The following is a 21064-nucleotide window of genomic DNA, read 5'->3' as shown; positions in this document are numbered from 1 at the left end:
CCTAATAAAATTCTGTCGAAACAATTTCTCTCGTCAAGGGCGAGCAGCTACTGAGTTACTCATCTTTCTGCATGGGGAATGAGATTTAGCTCTGGTAAAGAAGGGAGGGTATTTGTAAGCTATTATTTATTGCTATTTTTGATTATATATTTTTTAAAAAATGTCCACAGTGTTCATGTGAAATGTTACCTTTGACAATGGATATTCTATATGTTTCTGTACATACAGGCATATTTCTCATCATCCAAACTAATAGTAGTGGAATTGGTTATTGTCATTTTAGTTGTAGTGCACTGTTTGGAGAAGGTGATCACTAATTTACAAAGAGTCGTTTGTGAAGAAAAGAGAGGCTGCTGGACCGTAGAAAATAAGAAATTAGTCCTTCCTTAAACACCTTAGTGAATGTAACTCCACAAACCAGGCAACCTCAGGAGCTGGAAAGCCTGACCCTGCTAAAGTGATTTGGAAAATTCCACTAGGCATCAATTGTACTTTGTTAATGCTTTCTTTGTGAAGTACTAAAGTTGATTTTAAATGCAAAACATGTTTCAATGACTGTACCATTTTTTACCCTTTTCTCTGGTGTAATTAAGATAATTTTACTACACACTAAAACATTTTTAGTGTTTATAGATTTAATTGAATCTTAATTTCCATCCAGATGTCCTTAACATACGTTCTGAGTAGCAAAGATCTGAAATTAGAGAATGATTAATGAGCACTTATAATCAAAAAAGAAAAATCAAAAATCTGAATTAATGCATAGTAACACGCTTCTTTTTCTGGTTAGCAAAAGTGTAAAATTGGTTTTAATTATCAGTTTTCTGCATAATACTTTTTATTTCATTTGTATGTCAGTTACAATTAACTGCTTAATATCTGGGTTTGCTGATTCTGAGTGACCCATTAGCTTGTACCCAGTCTGTAACTAAGCTGTTTCATTTTTGCAGGGAGATTTTAATAGTTCTTTGAGGCGAAAACAAATTATTACCATTCTTAAGCAGAAATAAATACTGATAATTTTTTAATTTAAAGCTTATTAGTTTTAGGTATGAAAACCTTAGATGACTGCTTATACTTTTGAAAAGTCCCAAAACTTATGAAGGCCCCTAATTTTCTGTGATCGCCTTTCTTTTGAAAAAGGAGCATTCAGTAAGACAAACAAGCAAGCCTTGTTAGCCCTGGAGCCACTTGTTGCACCTGTTGGACAAGTTTGCTGCTCTTTTCTGGCAAGAAAGTAATAAATTTAAACACTCTTTGTTCTAATTTAGAGCCTGTTCTCCTTTAAAAAAACTGTTGAATTGTAAAAAGACGATGCTTTTTCAATTAATTTTTGGAAAATTTCTTCTTTAGGCCCTAACATGGGGGGAAAATCAACATACATCCGACAGACAGGGGTGATTGTTCTCATGGCCCAAATTGGGTGTTTTGTGCCCTGTGAGTCTGCAGAAATAACCATTGTGGATTGTATCCTGGCTCGGGTGGGAGCAGGAGACAGCCAGCTGAAAGGAGTGTCTACTTTCATGGCTGAAATGCTGGAAACTGCCTCAATCCTTAGGCAAGTCCTGTGCTTTTGTTTGATTGTCTTGGCTGGGGGTGATGGGAAAGGAGACTCTCTTAGAGAGGTGCATTGGAGATTTTTCTTTTGGGGGGAATCTTAGTGGAGAATCTCAAGTTCTTTTCAGCTGGGTCTTTTGCCTCCTCCGTGCTCTGCATCCACAGCATAACTTGTGATACTCCAATATCCAGAGTTCCTGCTGCTCTCAAACTTTGCAAATGCTCTTGTGTTCTTAGGACAGCAACTGAGAACTCCCTGATAATCATTGATGAGCTGGGAAGAGGAACTTCAACCTACGATGGCTTTGGCTTAGCCTGGGCTATCTCAGAATACATTGCCAGCAAAATCTGTGGGTTTGCCATGTTTGCCACACACTTCCATGAGCTCACAGCTCTTGCTGACCAAGTGCCAACAGTAAATAACCTCCATGTCACTGCTCTGACCAGCGATGACACGCTGACCATGCTGTATCGTGTCAGGGAAGGTAAGGCTGTGTCTCAACTTCATGTTGCCCTGAGAGAGAAAAATCTTCATGTGTGGATTTTTGTTTTGTTTTGGTTTTTTTTCCTTTTTTTTCCTTTTTTTGTTTTTTGTTAAGGTTGGGGTTAAATGTGTGATAGAGTATTTTTTTGTTCGGATTTAGCTGTTTATTAGTTTTTATTTATATTACAGTCTTATAAGTTGTGAGTTCTGCAGTGCTTTACTAATAAATTAAAAAATGGAGCCACATTTCTCTTTCTAGAAAGTCTTAAGGATAAACTGTTTAATTAAGGCATGACACTTAAACGATTTTTATTTTTAACTTAATAACTACTTGTGATCCTCAGTATGGACTTTTTTATCTAATTACACAACATTACTTAAACTCATGAAGAAGAAGGTGAAGAAAAACTAGGACTGGCTTCTGCTCTAAAACTTCTGTTTTGTTTTATATATATTACTATATTTGAAAACTTTAAGCTTTTTACTGTGTGATATTCCACATTTCTATTCAAACTACACACTTACAATCCTAGTTCTATTATTCAATTTTGGAAGCTTTCTCTATGGCTTCAGGTTAATTGCAGTGTTCTCTTGGGGGTCAGTGCTTGTCGGCACAGAAAGTCTAAAATAATCAGTGACCAGCGTTCCAGCAGTAATGGAAAAAAATCCCCCCCCAGTTCGTGTCATACTCCAGGCTTTGGGTTTTTATATATATATATATATATATATATTCTTCTGTCCACGTGTGAACACAGTAGGTGGTGGTGTTAATGATTATTTCTTAAGCTGTCTAGGCTATTTCTGCCACTCAGGTTGATGCTTTTGTGTTGTTCCCTTTTTCTTTTTTCAAGACAGAGAGGAGGGTTCCAGAAGGTTATTTTCTGTTTTCCTAAAACAGCTATTTTAACCTGCTGATGGAAGAGACTTACATTTCTCAAACTGTGCTTTTAAAAGGAATGAGTGTGCCTTTTATGTGCTGACAGTTTTTAATAATGTCTATTTCTTTGTAATAAGACTTAGTCTGACGTTGCCCAATTTATACAGCAATTTGATGTAGGAAAAATCATATGGGTAATTTTTAGCAAATGGCATCACAATGAAACAAGAATTAGCCTGTTTTGTTAGTATAATTTCAGTTAGATGTATTTAATTAAAGTCTTTTAGTGGATCCAGTTATTCCTTTCAGTATTAAATTAAACGATTTTTAATTAGGCATAAATTCCATCTATTCCTCCTGTTTCCCTATATCCCCATAATTTGTTTTTGTTCCCTTCAGCAGGAGCCTGCATTTATTGCTAAATAAAGCAGAGCTGTAACTGTGGCTTGCAAGGTGTGCCCATTTATGGCATTCTAATTTAGTTGTGAACTCTACAGTGATTTTGGATTGTTCTCACTAGAGTATTTCAGTCTGGTTGGCAACTTCTGGGTTGAGGTTTTGATTTAAAATGTGGCCAGAGTACTCCTTCTTGCTCTGTGCACCTCTTAATTTTCCTCTTCTGAGTTCCAGAGCGGAGGAATGAGTTAGGTAACACTTGAATGAGTAGAACAGGGTTCCTGTAGAACACTCTGGCTATCCTAGATCTGATACTTTGCTGGTTTTACTCCTCTGTCATTGCTGACTGCCTATTTCTTACTCATTTCTTCTGGTTTTAAATCCATGGAATTGCTTCATTTCTTGCCCCTAGATTACATGTATGACCACTTCTAATTTTGTGTTCCCCTCTGAGTATAATCTTGCAGTTAGGTTTTGGGTGCATTTCTGTAAAGCTGTGGGAGACTGCTCTGAGCAAGGGGAATCACAGCAGGAGCAGAAGTGCTGCTTCTAGGGAATGCCCAGTTTTTGCTTGAATATTACTCCAAATTGCTGTGGCCCTGATTCCCAGCCAGGCCCACTGGAGAGGAGGTGTCTGTGGTTCTTTCCTGGTTTGCTGTTCCCCATCTTCTCCAGCACATGTTGAGCTCCTCCCACAAAGTGAAGGTTCATGCTCAAAGTGGGGTTTAAAAGGTGGCTTAGTGTGGCATTGGAACTGCATAAAAATAGTCATAAACTGCTGCGAGTGTACATGGATACCAGGTGGTTTTTGTGCAGCAAGAGATGGTGATGTGCAGACTCTGCAAACAAGCCATCTTTGGGTGCCTTAGTTGGGGCATGTTGGTTGAGGAGGGGGTCAATATACACTATATCAAAACCTTCTGCATCCTTTGGAGCAGCAGCAGCAGCTCCTACAATGAAGCCCCCTAATATTCCCTAGACAGCTGGGTGGCTTCTCTTTCTTCAACCCACTCCTTTTGTTTTTAAAACCTGTATTAATTCAGCCATTCTGGTCATGATAAGAACTGTAGAAGCCCAGTTTCATATTTTTCTTCAATCAGTCTTGCCATTTTTAGTCATACACATCTTTTCTTTGTACATGCAGTGTCTTCTTGTTCCATCCATTTTCTTGGAAGTGCTATTCAGCATGGAGACACAATATTTTTATCTACCTACTTAAACCTCTGTCAGAGGAGATGCAACACTATGAAATCTTAATCTTTAAATACCTGGTCTCCACTCAGATATCCGTCTCTCACCTGAGGTTTTGCATTTAGTGTTGTGTTCTTTCCCTTTCGGAATTTTTATATGGCTCCATCAGGGATGTGCATATAGGCAGCTGGGATACAGCTGTGCTTTGAAAAAAACAGCAGGTTTGATGTAGTTTGAAATGCATAACCAGACCTGAAAAGCATGACAAGGAACTTTTACACAGTGTTTTCAACCATGTCTTTGTGCTTGAAGAGTGACAGAATCACTGGAAGAGGAGGCACATGAAGTACTGTTCTCCAGGCCTCTGCTCAGGATTCTCTGAGCTGAGAACTGAGTTAGCTCTGGGTCTGGGGAGGTGTGTCTTTTTAAAACAAAATCAAGAAGACTAATTCCTGCTTAAATAAGTTAATTTCCTTTAAGAAAGCTGGGAGATTACAGGGTTAATAAAACAGAAAAAGTCTGAATACTAAGTTTTTCTTCATCTGTTCTTTGGTTACCTGGTATTTAATAGATGATTAGTTAACAAAAAACCCTGTCATTTTGCAAGTGTAATTAATTTATTCTTAACTCCTTGCTGGAGACCAGAATTAAAAGGATGTAGTAATATCTGTGGGAGGACAAATGGAATTATGATAATGCAAACAAATAAGAGTTGATAGATTTTATCAGAGGGCTTTTGATACTGAAGTGAAAATTGTTTTATGTAGCTGTGTATAATTTACATATTCTGAGCAATTATGAGGACTTTTCTTGAACACTTTATAAACAGTGTATTAATTGAAGTAAGTGTGAAGTTACAGTTGAGAGATTTTGATATAATTAAAGATGACTCCTGGAGACTGAGGAATTATGTGGTACAGATGCAAAGGAGGAGAGAGATGATTGAGAATACAACATTTTTAATATTTATCTATACACACACAGATATATATTTGTATAGGTATAGAGTAAATTTCAGAGGTACCTATTAAAAACATGCAAATTATTATATTCTACAGACTGTGCCAAAATGCTTTAATAAAAATCATTGTTTGATTTGATTCAAATACTAGAGGGAAGTTCTCTCTGCCTGAAGAGTTTTCCATTTCTTGAAGCACTTTGGAGCTCTGCAATTACTGCTCTAATAGAGCTTAATTAAATAAGAGCATATTCTTTGTGTTATCATTTTTAGTAGAAAAGGTAAATCAGGAAGTGTTGAGGAGAACCAAATAATGTCATGCACTTAATTTTTGAGAACAGAGAACTATTACAAGCATGTCCATGTAATCTCTGTGTAGCCATATTATCTTCTGATAATTCTTAACTGGGTTTTTTTCTCTGCATCCAGGTGTTTGTGACCAGAGTTTTGGAATACATGTAGCAGAGTTGGCGGCTTTCCCAAAACATGTGATAGAAAGTGCAAGAGAGAAAGCATTGGAGCTGGAGGAGTTTCAAAACATTGGCAAGTCCAAGGAATCTGAAGGAGAACCACCAGCCAAGAAATTATACAGAGAAAGAGAGGTTTGCTGTCAGAAATATTTTTTTAAAATTTGAATTACTGAAGCAAAATCATTTAAGGATTCAGATTCCCCCAAAGCCTGAGGATAATTACCCTGTAATGTATTTTTCCATTGCAAAATGACTTGGCTATGATGTTCATTAGGAGCTGAAGAGATGTTCACAGGTAGTGAGTTTGATTTAGATTAATTTCAAGTTAATGTAGGCAAGAATTTTATCTAAAACACAGATTTAAGATACAGCTTTTGTTACCATTGTGTAGAATATTCTTGGCTCTGCAGTTGGGTCACATCTGGTTTTGCTCCCCCTTATTTGAGTGTTCATTGGTGCCATGATGTTCTTAGAGCCCAGTGTGATCAGATCTGCTCACACCAGAGAAAAGCTGAATACCCAGCCTTCTCCTTTGTGCCCTTCCATGTCCCATGAGAACTGTCACATCTCAGAAGCTGATCACATCAAAGAACACAGCAATCAGTACCTGGAATGGCTGATTTACACCTGATTTATCGGTGTCACAAAGTGAAGTTTCTTTAGAGAAGCTTCCTTAGCAGGTAGTGTAGAGGCAGACAAAGGCTGCAGGAAGCTTTCACAGAATATCTGTGTTGTCTTGTTGCTGGATTAAGTCCTGACAGTGGCATCTGTGGCAGCCTCCTGGGAAATCCAGTGCAGCTGCTTTGTGCCTTGCACTGTTTTTTGTCCAGTGTAGCTGGGTCCTCCTTGCTGTGTGCATGCAAACCTGCTTCAGAGCTTTGTTCTGTGTCCCAGCAGTCAGCCTGGAGCTCCACAGCCTGGTACCGCCTTGGTCTCCTTCTGCAGCCTTGGGACTGCTCCAGTGTATGGAAGCCTTGAAGTGTTAGTCCACATCCAGAACACTTCCTGCATTTAAAAAGCCTTTGCTCTAGACAGAGGCTGTTACCTGTTACTTTATTTTCAGTTTCAGAGGTCAACTGCATTTGTTGTTCTGGCTCAGTAAGTGGATCTGATGCTTTAGATGAACAATCTCTTGTTTGTTCTGCTTTTTACTGCCAGAAGACTTTCCCTCCAGCTACCTCAGTTGCTCCACAATTACCTTTCCTGTGTCAGGCATCGTGGTGAAGGAATTTTTAGATTAGTTGGACCTGGCTGTGTGGCCCTAAGTTGGTGTAAATTAAATTGACATAGCAAACGCTTGTGACAAATACAGCATCATGTTTTATTCCTGAGTATTTCAGTAATACAAAATATACCATAAACCCTCTAGGCAATAGAATGGCAGAGCTTTAGATGTCTCACCCAGAGAATTTGTCTGCCTTGGTTAACATCGTGTGTAGAGGCAAAAGGGTGCTATTACTTTTTGGAAACTTCTGCACTGAAAACTACTGCATCAGTCTTAAATGAGAAGAGGAAAACTAAGTGAACTTTTCAGTAGAATTCTGCAATGCAGAGGACTGGACAAACTTCTGCATTCTGGACCAGTTGTTTCCAATACAGGGATTCTGAATATTGTTCATTGCAATGTTTGTTCTTGCTGCTCAAGTCAGATTGTTTAGAAGTTCCACTTTGCCTGTTTGTGTAAAAGCATATGCATAAAGCTTAATTATCATCTGTTCTCCTTGGTGACGGCCACTCTGCAGTTGCCTGGTTACAATTTGTCCTTTCCTTTTGCATATTGAAGCATTGCTTTTGATTGACAGTCCCTTCTAAAAGTAACTAGTTTGGGTAATATGACCATTCTGGTGCTAGTACTGCTGGCAGTCCTCACCTCATGTTGCTGCACACTGGAATTAAATGTGGAACACTTGCAGGAGATTACAGTGTTAAATTCTGTATTTATGCTGATAAACTGGTGCTTTTTGCTCATGCATTGAAAAAGAAGTTCTGGTACCAGTGTAAGTGGTTTATTCTGGTGTTCAGAACTTGATAGCAAGGACAAAAATAAGCATGATTTTTGCCTGCACTGAGTTTCTGCTGATGAACAATACTTTATATCTGTAGAGAATTTGGAAAATTCCTGCTTGCAATCTAAACACCTTTTCTGCTTTCTTTTCCTTCTCTTCTCTCTGTTTCAGGAAGGTGAAAAGATAATTCAGGAATTTCTTTGTCAAGTGAAAGCATTGCCCCTGACAGATATGTCAGAAGAAGACATTAAAGTCAAGTTGAAACAGCTGAGAAGTGATGTATTGGCAAAGAACAACAGTTTTGTGAATGAAATAATTTCTCGAACCAAAGTTACATCATGAAATGTGCAGGAACAGGATACAGGTCCTGAAACATACTTTGTATTGAAAGAACTATAATTTTCTTGTCTTGTAGCTTTTATACTTTATGATACTTGTGCTCATTTATGTAGGCATTTTTTCTTGGATTGTAATTATTTTGTAAAAAATTCTGAGCACATTACGTGCCAGATTCCTGCTTTAGCTGGGATCATTTTGTCCTTTTAGAAGTTTGCAATAAAATGTTTTTTCATATTGAGTGTTATTGACTGCACAAACAGAATGTGTAATGCTTTACCAGAAGTCTGCTAGAAAGTCTAACAGTTGAGGTGTCAAACAGTTGCCAGAGCCTTAGAAAGCAGCAGTACGTACACAAAGTCTTTGTCCTAGGCCATGATTCTTTTTTGTGTCATGCAATTATATTCATTAATTCACTGTAGATTTACTAATTCTATATTAGTGCTGCTTTAGAAAAAAACCATCTAAGTGTGCCCAGGTGGCCAAGAAGGCCAATGGCATCCTGGCCTGTGTCAGCAAGAGTGTGGCCAGCAGGAGCAGGGCAGTGGTTGTCCCCCTGTACTGGGCACTGGTGAGGCCACACTTCAAGTGCTGTGTCCAGTTCTGTGCCCCTCACTATGGGAAACACACTGAGGAGCTGGAGAGACTCCAGAGAAGGACAACAGAGCTGGAGAAGGGTCTGGAGCACAAGTCTGATGAGGAGCAGCTGGGGGGCTCAGCCTGGACCAGAGGAGGCTCAAGGGAGACCTTATCCCTCTCTGCAGCTCCCTGGAAGGAGGGTGTAGCCAGGTGGGGTTTGGTCTCTTCTCCCATATAACAAGTGACAGGACAAGAAGAAACAGCCTCAAATTGCACCAGAGGAGTTTTACGTTGGGTGCTAAGAAAAACTTCTTCCCCAAAAGTGTTGTCAGACCATGGAACAGGCCACCTGGAGAAGTGTTGGAATCACCACCCTGGGGGTATTGACAATACAGGTGGATGTGGCACTCAGGGACATGGCTCAGTGCTGGCTTAATGGTTGCATTCCATAATCTTTGGTCTTTTCCAACCAGATGTTTCTGTGGTTTGTCAGAAATTTTTTGCATGTGTAGTTGCACAGGTCTTGGGAGGGGTGGGAGGGATTTTTTTGGTTTGCTATGTGAATGGTAATGCTTGGGTCAAGTGCACTACGGGCCTGCTCTTCCTGCCTGGGTTGTGGTTTTGTAATGGAAGCAGAGGCTGGGGTGAAGTTACATTTTAACTGGAATGTCTGAGCTGATCATGATTAGTGAGGGCTGTCTACAAAGTAAGAATACATTGATGTGTTTCTCTCATTGAGGCAGTTTGAAAGCGTGCTGGTACAAGTTTATTTTCTCCTTGAAATTTAGCACTTTAAATTGTAACTGAAGAATACTACCTATATTTAAAGCTGTCAGCATTGAAAGACTAATGGGAAAAGTTGTTTGTCGCAGGAGATGATAGAAATAAAATCATGCTGAAGATGTTAGGCAAACTCTTGCTGTGTTCAGAGATTGCATCAGTGGGTGTGTGCTGGGACAGCAGTGCTGCTGTTAAAGCTGTGCTGTAGTGCTGTGTCAGGGATTAATGTGTTGCAGTGGTGTCCATTTAAACATTTAGATAGTCATTAAAGAGGTGTGATGTTCAGTTTGCTGGTGGATAATGCTTGTACTTAGACCAGGACTGGGACATATTAGATCTGCTTTACAGAAGCACTAAAGGCTTCTTTGAGAGGTTGGGGTGCTGCATAACACCTTTCTGGCCATTAAATTAAAATCCATTTTGCTTACAAAGACAAAAACATTTGCATTTACAAACAGCACAGTTAATGCAGGGTCTGGAAAAGCATAAAATAACAATGTATGTTTTTGCAATTTGGGTTGTTTCAACCACCAAAGTATCCAAAAATGTTGGCTCAAACTGCTTTAGGTGTTGCTAGAAGGGGGCAGTTCCTGTGAGACTGGAATGGCTGGTACTGACAGCCTCTGCCTGTGCATGCTGAGATCCCTGTGCTCTGAGCAGAAATGCCCCTTGCTCAATGTCTTGTCCATGTAGCCAAGAGAACCAAGGCACAAAACCACCAGAGGTCATCTCTTCCAGGAATTTCTCTGTTGTCCCTTTGACCCTGTGTGCACTTTTAGGTGTCTGCTTAGCCAAGGAGTTCCTCACTGAGCTGCCACCAGCAAGAGGAGTCACTTCTCTGCTTCCCTCAGTCCCCTTTGTGTTCTTTGTGTCCACTCTTTCCTTTCTGGAATGTGTGGAGTGCCTCAGTGCTGTGCGTTTGCAGTGTGCTGAGGACAGGCTGCTTTTATTTTTGTATTGCAGTTGGAGGCTGACAGAGGTGTTCCTGTGTGGACAGATTTGCCTGTCTGAGGGCAAAAGGTGCTCGTGTGTGACTCAGGAGTGATGGGCCAGCTTGGGCCAGCACCTTCTGTGTGCTTCAGGAAGGGTCTCGTGCATCTGCAGCAAAGAAGATTCAGTTTTTCTGATGCCCTTCAACACTCAGAAGGAAGAACGGTGCAAGTTAACAAGATTTTAAAGCTAATCTTTTGAACTGTTTTTTTCCTCTTCTACACTACACTTCCCCCTCCCTCTGCTGCTGGATATAGGCAAGAGGGGATCAGGCAGGGTTAAGTCTCCATATGTCAGTGCTGCTGGCAAACTGGGTTGCAGGTACTGTGATTTCATGTGAGCAGGCGGCGTGGCTATTTTTGCTGCTTCCAATTTAGCTTTTTGTTCAGAAACGTACCTATGGGGCAGGAGCAATTCCACAACTTGTCTGCTTATTACAGAGCTGTGCCAAGGATGCAAAGATTATAAAAGTTCCAAAAAAAACTAACGAGACTGTTGAGGAGCGGTGAGGCCATGCAGTGTTAGCCTTCAATAAAGATGCAAGGTTCTCTTTGCTCATTCACCTGAGAAAGCTTGGCACTGAATGCTGCAGGCAAGTGGTCTTTTTGATCTCTGCTCTTACTGTTCATCTAGAAGGCTCTTCATGAAGAAAACTGCATTAGATGGGGTAAAACAAAAGAGGGGGCATGAGCAAACACTGAAGGAATTAATTTTCCTTTGATGATTTGAGTGCCCTTTTAGGGATCAGGAGTACCTGGTAGCCAGCCTGATGAGAAAGTGTTGGGTTTTGGTCAAAGGCTCCAGTTAGGGTTAGATGACTCCAGGGAATGCTGCCTGCCAGATCTGACTCGTCTCTGCATATTCCAGCTTGCAGCTGTGCCCGTTCCTCTCAAATAATAATGCAGTCACCAAGTGGCTCTGTGTCTCTCTCCTGTCCTGAGGTGGTTCTGGAATCAGAAATGGCAGAACAGGACTGAGGTGAGTCCTTGCCCACTGGCACTGACACTGCCCTGAGGAGACTTCCAGTGCTTGGAGAGCTTTGGGTTCCTGCTGGTGACACCGGCCCCGCTGGTGGCCTGGCTTTGCAGAGCACAACAACTTTGCATCAGCTCCCAGGGCATGTCACTGTTCTGGGCTGACAACCACCCTGTAAGTGACTGGAGTGCTCCTGGTCTGACTTTTCCAGATCCAGGGAAGCCTAGGGAAGAGCTCATTGCTGAGGTCTGGGATTGTGTGAGCAGTTTCATCCAGTTTGGTGCGAGATGACAATGCTGGTTTAACTGGTTTTCATGGCATTAATTTAATGAGTTTTTGAACACCCTGCCACTACACAGGCTGAGCAATTTCTCTGGATAAGAAGCAGTGAGACCATTGGTCTTGCTGTTCTGCACTGGGGCAGATTTTTTTGAAAAATCAAGGGAGAGCAGTTGCTGCTCTGCATCTGAAGAAGTGTGAGGTCATGCACTGAATTCTTGGCCTCTTGCTCACCTGGGAAGAAGGAAAAGAAGTGGCCTCAGGAGCCTGAAGCCTTAAAAGACAAGGGGAGAGATGCTGTCATCTTCTTGAAATGGTTGCAACCCTTGCAGGTATAACTTGGCTCTTGATGCTGTTTGCTGAAAAAGCCTTGTTAGCAGTTGTCTCAGATATTCCTGTTCCTCTCCCAGCCTTGCAGCTGCCTTTCCCAGCCTGTTGCCTTTCCTCCTTCTGTTCCTGCCAAGCTCCTGCACTGTTCCTGTGCACAGGGGAGCACCATCCAGTGCTTCTTTTATGTATGTGTGTCTCTCTCAGCTGCCAGCAGAGATTTTTGTTTGCATGGGGTGGGACATGGGTAGATGCATCCCTGCACCTGCTGCTTTGCCAGTCAAATTGAGAGGGACCAACCTCTGCTATTAAAGAGGGAAATGACAATTTCTGATCCCTTTTAGTGGCAGTTGGGACTTGCCCTCCTGACTCAGTGTCCCCTTGACCTGACCCAGCAGCAGTGCCTGTAGCTGAGGGAAACAATTGAGTAAAGCAGATGACAGGTTGTGTTTGCTCCTCCAGCTGCAGCGAGTAGTGCTTTCCTAGAGGTGAGAAAATGCGTTTGCTCTTTTGCCTTTGTGGGAAAAAGGTGCCTTGGCACCTGCTTTGAGCTGCTTGATTTTTGTGGCAGTTTCCTGAAGGATGTAGTGGTTCTGCCTTTGTGGGGACGGTTGGAAAACTGAAAACAGCTGTGCTGAACAAGAGAACTGAGGGAAAAGCTGTGAATAAATAAATAGCCTGTGCTTATGAGAACATTTCCCCTGCTGATCCACCCTGTCCTGCTGCACGCTGTGAAGACATGGCTTGTCAGGGCAAGGCGCAGGGGGTGGCTTCAATATGCTCACTCTCTAAATATTAGGCAGCTGCTCCCCAGTGAGTTGCTGTGGACTCTGGCCATGGGCCCAGCTGCCATGGCAAAGAGCAGACCTGCACAGGGAGGGCTGCTGCACATCACTCTGGCAGGCTGGTCCCATCTCCAACCCGCTGCTGGACTGTGCTGTGGGGGAGGCAGGAAGCTGGGCAGCACTCCTGAAGTATGTCTGTGCCTGCCTGAAGATGCTGCTTTTATACCCTGAGGAACATGAATTTTTTCCATCCTGAGCTTTTGCAATATCTTCTGTCCTGCCCCTTTCTTTTTGTGCACAAAACTTCAGGAAAGCATCCACTGCTGTGGTCTTCAGACCAGAGATTGTCAGTCTCTTCAGCATGCCTGCTGGTTTCCCTTGTGTGGCTGTTCCCAGATGCCTCTGACAGACAGTCCAAGCTTTTAAACCTCTTTGCACCCACCTGACCCCATCCAGAGCTGCCTGGGGAGCTGCTCTCCCTGTGCACGGAGTGGCACCGTGGGAGACAGAGAGCCAGTAAACAGTGTCACGTTTGCTGCACCTGCTGCACCTCCTCCCCAGGGCCCGTGGTTCAACAAAAAACACTCCACAAAGGATCAGAAATGTAGCTGTCAAAGTGTAGTCCCAAGCCCTGCAAGGAATGACAGCGTGTGTTACCATGGTGCAAGCCTTGCGGGTTTTAGGGGATTGGGGAAATGCTGTTCAGAAGCAGTTCCCTTCTGCCTGGATATTTGCAGTAATTCTTCCTCATGCCTTTCTGCTGGAGGTTGTTGCTGACCTGAGTGTCCCTCTCTTGGTTTTCAGTGTCTCAACATAATGGCAGGTAGTTTCCTTATGCTTTCATGTGCTAATGAAGAAGGTAAAAATTAAAACCCAAGCTTCATATCAATGTTCAACATCAAAATTACCATCAAGATGATTCCGATGCTCATTTTAGTGCAGATGCTCTGGCTGCAGTCATTTTTTGCCATGACCTGGGAGTGCAGTGTAGGAGTTTTGGTTTCTGTACCTACTGACTCTTTTCACCTTGGGCAGTAATAGATGTTTGAAGCTCACGCTCCCTTTCTGCTTGCAGGAAGTCATCTGTCATATCTTCATTCTGCTGTGGCATTTATCATTCCATTCAGGGACACTGGGATGCACTACAGCAATTCACTCCCACCTTGGTGGCAGTCAATGACATTAAAAGGTTAAAAAAAAAAAAGAAGCCTGCTTACTTTGTGCCTGCTGTATAAAAGGATGTGAATGATGATGCCCAAGGCTGGTGATGCAGGGGCAGGAAATCAGGGGGTGCACAGAGCTCTGTGAGATGTTCCCTCTCTCCGTAGGAACATCCCCAGTGAAACTCAAGGGTTAAAAAGCTGCACTTCTCCATGCTGGCACAGGAGCCTGAGATGAGAAGAGTGGCTGCACCAGCTGGGAGCAGCTCAGATGGTGCAGAGTCCATGGCGTGGTCTCCTTTGGTCCAGTTTGGGGGCACCCTGGCTGCTGTAGGAGCCCTGGCCCCCAGCACAGGCTGGCCTTTCTCCAGAAGTGTTCTGGAAGGTGCTGTTTCAGCACTCGTTTGGCCTTTGCTGTTCTGCTCTGGTTATTGCCTTTAGCTTAAAGAAAGTCATCTGAGAGCAAAAACACTTGTTTGGGGTTGCCCCAGAGGATGAGCAGCACTTGCTAAGCAGGCAGTGGACCACCAGCACTGTGACACACTTGCATGGCTGGGTGGCTTGCTTAAAATATTTGATGTTCTGAGGGGGAAGCTCCTGTGAGACTCCAGCTTGGACCTGCCCTTGCAGTGCAGTGACACAGCCCTGGAGCAGAGCTAACCTGGCTCTAGCAGACCTGAGTCATATTCCAATTTCCCCTACAGCAGCATTGTAACAGCTCCTTCTCTATTTAATTTTTTCTTTGTTTTGGACTCTGGGAAGGAAATCAATTTCTGAGAGGGAAACCTTGCAGAAGCCCCCATCTCTGTGCTGCTGTGGCTGGATGTCAAGCATCATGTGGTATGATACAACACTGGTTATGAGAAAGCTGCAGTGCTGTTTATCTTTCTGCTATAGAGAGACACGGGATTAGCTCTGTAATCTCTCTTGTAAGAGATGTGCTCATTCAGTGTGAATCAGAGGAGCTGCATGAAGTAAATGCTTTTTTTACCCTGAGATTAGACTGGCTGTTGATTTGGCCCATGAATTCACACTAATGCTGTTGTGCTCTCAGTAGTTCTCAATGGTTTAATTTCTCTCGGGAGTGTAGTTTGTAGATAAAAGTGTAATTTTCTTACTGGAAAACTTAGAAAGCTGATGAGTATCTTACCCATTAGTATTACAGTGTTTAGTTTTACTGTGTTTTTTTTAAGAATGAGAACTGATCTCCACCAGTGACTAGATGCTTATTTATCCTGTGCACATGAGAGGAAATCAAACCATCCAAGGCCTTGCTGCACCTCCCACGCATCCTGAGGCATGCACTTAGGATTTTTTTTTCCCTATTACCCTTATCAAAGGATATCATGCAAGGCATCAGGCTGCTTGAAGGTGTTTAATGTGAACAAGGAGTTTTTTGGGGGAGTATGGTAACCAGTGCAGTAATCTGACATTTGCAGATAATGCCTGAAAACTCGCTCTTTGGCCCTTCCAGGAGGACACAGGAGCATGGGAGGATGCCTGGTGTGAAATCCTGGGCTGCTGTGCCTGCTTTGGGCCAGTCCCTTTGTGAGGCCTGCCCAGGAGGGGTCTTGATCCAAATGGGAAAACTGAGTCTAGAAAATAGATTGCAATGCATCTGGTCTACAGAGAGCAGGCAGCCAATAATGCATTTCACAGGGAGCTCAAAGAAACCTCCATAACCATCAGCCAGGAGGGTTTTGGAAAACCCTCCCATGGCTGTAGTGGCCAAGTGCCTTGTACACCTTTAGGATGGTGTTGGGCACCTTTGGTTGCTGAAGGAGGAATGCTCTTTGCCTCTCCTGCAGTTTAGTCTGTCCCCAAACACAGCCCTGCTTTGCACTGCAGCCAGCACAGTGCAAATGCTCACTGTAAATTCCTCTGCTTTGAGTGCTGTGCAATTGGACAGGCAAACAGGGAGGAGAGGAGAAGCACAGCCATGAGGAGCATGTGCTTAAACTGAAGTGGTACAAAGGGAGAACCACAGGGTTTTCCCTTCACTACCACAGGCAGCTCGATTTTGCTGCTGTGTGAGTTAGTGACAAAACTTGCACCAATTTGAATAGAGCAGGATGAGGTCGCCATGAGTCTGTGTGTGATGTTTCACTTCCTTGGGTAGTGAAACCAAGCCCTGAGCCCTTTGAAACTGAGTGGGGTGCTGAACCTGAAGGCTGAAGTGTGGGGGGCAGGTGGGAGAGGCTGTAATTTTTGGGTGCCCTTCACATGCTGCTATAAAAAAGCCACACAAACAAACAAACCAACAAAAGCTGTTTGCACACAGAAAGTAGTCCTATTTCTTCTTTAAAAAAAAATAAATGTATACACTAGCAAAGTCTTGCAATTCCAGCTGAGGAGGAAAGTGGCTGCTGAGATGGATGCTCCTGAATGTGTGCAGGCAGAACAGCTCCAGGAATTGGATGGCAGAAAGTTTGATGCCATCAGGTTGTCTTGTGCCTGCTGAAAACTCACCTTTCTAGAAATGCTTTTTTCCCACTGATCTGCACCCTCTGCCAGGCCGTGTAAAAAACATCCATGAGAGCAGACAAGCTGTGGTAAGTAGGATGTGACTCTCTGTGTCAGAGTGTGAGCTGTTGAAAAACCCTGGATGGGCTCTGCTTGTAGCAGTTTCAGAGAGACCAGCTAGAAACCAGCCTAACAGAAATAAGTTCTCAGCTTCAGTGTACCCTGAAAGTCAGCAGTTTCTGTCTTAAAATGGACTGAGTGGCCAAAAATGGTTGCTGGAAAAACTATATAGAAAGATGTTGGTCTTTATCCAGTTCAGAGTGAAAAAGCACACGGACAGGCATCCTCATGGATGTCCTGAAAGGAGACAAGCTCTTTGCTTCTCCCCTGAAGCTGGACCCTAAATAAAGCATCACTTTTGTGTCACCCTCACCTCCCCACTCAGCCCCTTTCTGGGGAGAGCAGCTTTTATTCTAACCCATATTTTTAGTGGCTTGCAGCTCTATAGCCTGTCCAGATGGAAATGTCCATTGATAATATATTGGGGTTGGAATGACTAAATCTGTTCAGCAGCAGGGGAAAAAAAATCCATGTGGGGACCTGTCACTTCTCTCTCCCTGGGGTGTCTCCTCATTTAATCAGAGCAGAGAAACCTTTGCACTTTGAACTGAACACCACACCACTCCCAAGGCAAATATTGCCTACTCAGAGCTCTCCTCATGGGCCCAACATCTGCCTTGCAGGTGCTTTAATACTGCCCACAACAAATTTCCTGCCTGCACAAGAAAGCATTGAACCAAGCAGGAGCAAGCTCTCTGAAGGGTGATGCTCCCAGGGCTGCCAGCATGGCATATTAAACACTTATGGGATACTAGAAAAATACTGGAGGGTATAGGAATGATGCTAACAACACCCAACTGCAGTTTCTGGAGTTTAAATGATTTTCAGAGCAAAGACAGTGCTGAATGATGCAGTGAATGCCTCCTCTCCTGACTATATGGGGCGCTACTGGTGCTGACTTGAGCATATCAAAATTAACTCTTGGCCTGAGAAAACCCCTCAGCCCTGGGCATCTGTGGGTACCAGCAGTGTTTTGGAATGATTTTCTTTAAGGGAGTTGTTTCTCTTCTGGCAGGTTGTGCAGAGCCTCCAGGTCAGCACCACATGTTCATCAGAAGTGGGGGATGTGGGAATGGTGCCGCTGCTGAGCCAAAGGGCTGATGGGCAGGGAGGAAATGTGCCAGATAAACAGGATGAGAGGAAATGGTTAGATTGAATCTTAGGAAATGATTTTTCATGGAAAATGTTGTCAACTATTGGAACAGGCTGCCCGGTGAAGTGGTGGAGCCCCCATCCCTGAAGGTATTTAAAAGTGATGTAGATGTGGCACTCAGGGCCATGGTTTAGTGTGGGCCTGGCAGTGCTGGGTTAATGGTTGGACTCAGTGATCTCACAGGTCTTTCCCAACCTCAATGATTCTGGAATTCTGTGATTCTCTGAAAGACCCCCTCTGAGCAGCAGTGTCACCCTGAGCACCAGGCTACTGCCAACCCACCAGCCCTCCTCTCCTTCTGTTGGGCAAAGACAATGTCTTTAAAACCCTTTAATAAAATTATATTCTTCATTTTAAAAAGGGCTTTGGAATCTCCTCTGCTGGAGTTATATATTTATTTGCTTGAAGGTCTTCCAGCAGCACCTCTTTGGGCAGCAGTGCCAAACCATCTGCTTGCAAATGGGATGGATGCTGGCTGTGCTCGGGGTGCTGCCCCAGGCTGAGCAGGGAGCTGAGTGTCACGGTGTCTGCACAGCTGCCATGCCTGGGGCCCTGTGGCACTGCAGCTGATGCCCAAGAACCACCTTGCCAGGGAGACCTGGGCACTGTGGTGGCACCCATTTTCCAATTTCTGCTCACCCATTTCCCATTTTCTGCTCAGAGTTTGGATCCTGAGGTGTCCTGCAGGCCTGACCAAAGTGAGAGGCAGGAAGGTGAGAAATGGCTAAAACACCACAGTTGATGTGCTGAGACCCCCATGGCATCCCCATCCCTCCCAGCTGTGCAGGAATAACCCTGGGAGAAGGGTCTGATGAGACGGATGCTGGACAGCACCCAAGTGCAGCCCAAATTCCCCCAGAGCCACCCAGATCCACCCCCCCCCCCAGTTTGGCTTCAGGGCTTTGGGCACCTGTCCCTGCTCATGGCAGTGCACAGGGAGTTATCCCCACCTGCACTGCCTGCTGCCTCTGCCTGGGTTAAGCTGTGTTTTCTGCTGTGGAGGTGCTCAGAGGGTGTCTGAGCCCTGTCTGATGGTATCTGCTGGCTGTGCCCATCTTCACCTCCTCTGTGGGAAAGCAAGTAAGAGCACCCACGGCATGAGGCAGGATTTTGCACTGCTTATGTTTCCATTTGCTTTGGAAAATAAAATTATGTGCTCTAGCAAGAAAGGGCTGTGATATTTCTGGGGACTTTCCAGCAGAGCCTGTCTGTGGCTCCAGGTTTCTCTGTAGCCTCTGCTCTTTGTAGGTGAAACCAGTCAAAAAGAGTGAACAATCCCTGATGATTGTTTTCACATGCACTTTTGATGTGATTTTTTTTTTTACAGCATTGCAGTGTAGATCAAAATGCATTTAGCTTGGGACGTGATATCATAAAAAAGCTCGTTGACTTTTCAGTGCCTAGGTCCAAAGCAAAAATGAAGTAATTTTTAGGATAGCTTTAAAAATTGCTGAGAGATGCAGCTCTCTTTTCACTGGCAGTTTCAAAACCTAGAGCCATGCTTTTTTTAGACTACTTTGATAAATGGATGTTTTGTTACAATCCCACTGAGCTGAGCTGCTTTCTGATTCCTGCTTCCTAATTCTGATACCTGCACGATGGGAGGAATTGTCCTTACCAGCTTTTTATGTGGCAACCTCTGCTTCCAGCTCTTTCAATTTCCAATAATAATAATAATAATAATAATAATAATACTCTCGGTGTCCTGGTGTCCATTTTCACCAACTTGGTGTGCACAAGGGATTTGGTCTGGTGAAAAATTCAGAAACTGCTGAATACTCTGTGTTTCTGTTGGAGACAAGGTGCTCAAGATTTGTAGGGTCAGAATTCTGATAATCTTCAGGAGAAAAATGTGCTGCCTACAACACTGGTCTGGGGCTCAAGGATTTGCTGCTAATTCCTGCACAGGTCTCCCACGTTGTGGTGGACAAGCCCTTGAGTCTCTGGTATTTTTCTATGTATAGACTCACAGAATCATTCAGGTTGGAAAAGACTCACGAGACCATCAAATAATGTATATGAAATGAGGATGCCAAGAATGTCTCATTCAGAGGCTTGTGGAGAAGCCTACAGCTGGTCACGAGATGCTTGGAAATCACCAGCAACAGAAGGGAGCCAAGATGGAGTATCTGATTCATCCACAGGCTTCTCATTATTGAAAGTGCTCTGAGGGGCTAGAAAAAAGGTAATTGCACTTCAGATGGAAACAACGACTAAAAAATTATCCTTGATGGTTCATTTTGTTTTCTCTGAAGGGCTGTGGATACAGCCTGTAACTGCCTATAACCATTTTTAATATGAGGTAATTTCTGCTTTAATGATCTTGCAGATCTCAAGGATATGCTAACATTTACCATCAACTATTAGGTCTACATAGGAATATTTCACTTCTTCAGTACTAGCACAGATGATGCTCATGAGAGGTTGCTTAATTATACCTACATTTTCAAAGATGAGCGATAAAAATAAATATCGGTACAAGTCAACATGATTATATGGGTATGAATAATCTTGTCCATATTGGCTTTTTCCTTTGCCATTGCTGATGGTTTTTACCTGATTTGCAGAGATTTCAGGGATGAGTGTTTCTCTCCCTGCACAATTCAGATGAATTGGTTTGATTTTGTGTTGTAAATGCAAAATTGGTTTGATGTAGTGAGACATGGGCTGTGGCAGCTCCTGGCATGCACACAGCTCTGGCCAGGAGTGCAGGAGAAGAATTCTTAGCCTGTCTGACCAGGCAGGAGTCAGCTGAGGAGAGCCTGGAGCACATGGATAAAGCAAAGGTACCCCCTCATCTTACCCCACAGGAGTCCTTCTGGTTTGGTCCCTCCATTGATTTCATCATTTATCTTTCCATGCCATTAAGATGCAATAGTGTGTCAGGCTGAACAGTTTTTCTTCCCTGGACATCACAGGTTAGCAGAAATCCTTTATTTGAAAGATGCTCTTAAATTCCCACGTTTCCTACTAAAAGAGCAGAGACTTGGAGTCACTTGTCCCTTATAATTTCCCCAGGAAGGGGTAGGGATGGCCACTGGTGCACAGCTCAGCAAGGCTGGAGGATTTGTCTCTTTTAGGAGACAGAGGAGCAGCACAGAACTCATCTGTCAGTATTCACCTGCCTCTAGTGCACAGGCCTGCCCTTGGTGTAATGTGTGGCAGGAGACCGAGCAGT

General features: G+C 43.4%; 1 protein-coding gene across 1 annotated transcript in view; it reads left to right on the top strand.

Moving 5' to 3' along the window:
• The window catches only part of MSH2 (mutS homolog 2), a 46131-nt gene extending 37615 nt beyond the window's left edge, over positions 1–8516 (top strand). Inside the window, exons 13-16 of the mRNA XM_041489426.1 lie at positions 1354–1558; positions 1795–2042; positions 5893–6065; positions 8111–8516. Of these exons, the coding sequence (XP_041345360.1) occupies positions 1354–1558; positions 1795–2042; positions 5893–6065; positions 8111–8281 (797 nt within the window). The 3' untranslated portion in view covers positions 8282–8516. The remainder of the gene's footprint in view (positions 1–1353; positions 1559–1794; positions 2043–5892; positions 6066–8110) is intronic.
• Positions 8517–21064: the final 12548 nt, after the last annotated feature.

This window comes from Pyrgilauda ruficollis, unplaced genomic scaffold (genome assembly GCF_017590135.1).
Source record: "Pyrgilauda ruficollis isolate IOZ18807 unplaced genomic scaffold, ASM1759013v1 scaffold93, whole genome shotgun sequence".
In the NCBI taxonomy this organism is placed as follows: domain Eukaryota; kingdom Metazoa; phylum Chordata; class Aves; order Passeriformes; family Passeridae; genus Pyrgilauda; species Pyrgilauda ruficollis.
Note: the sequence above shows the minus strand (reverse complement) of the source record. Positions and strands in the feature narration are given on the sequence as shown.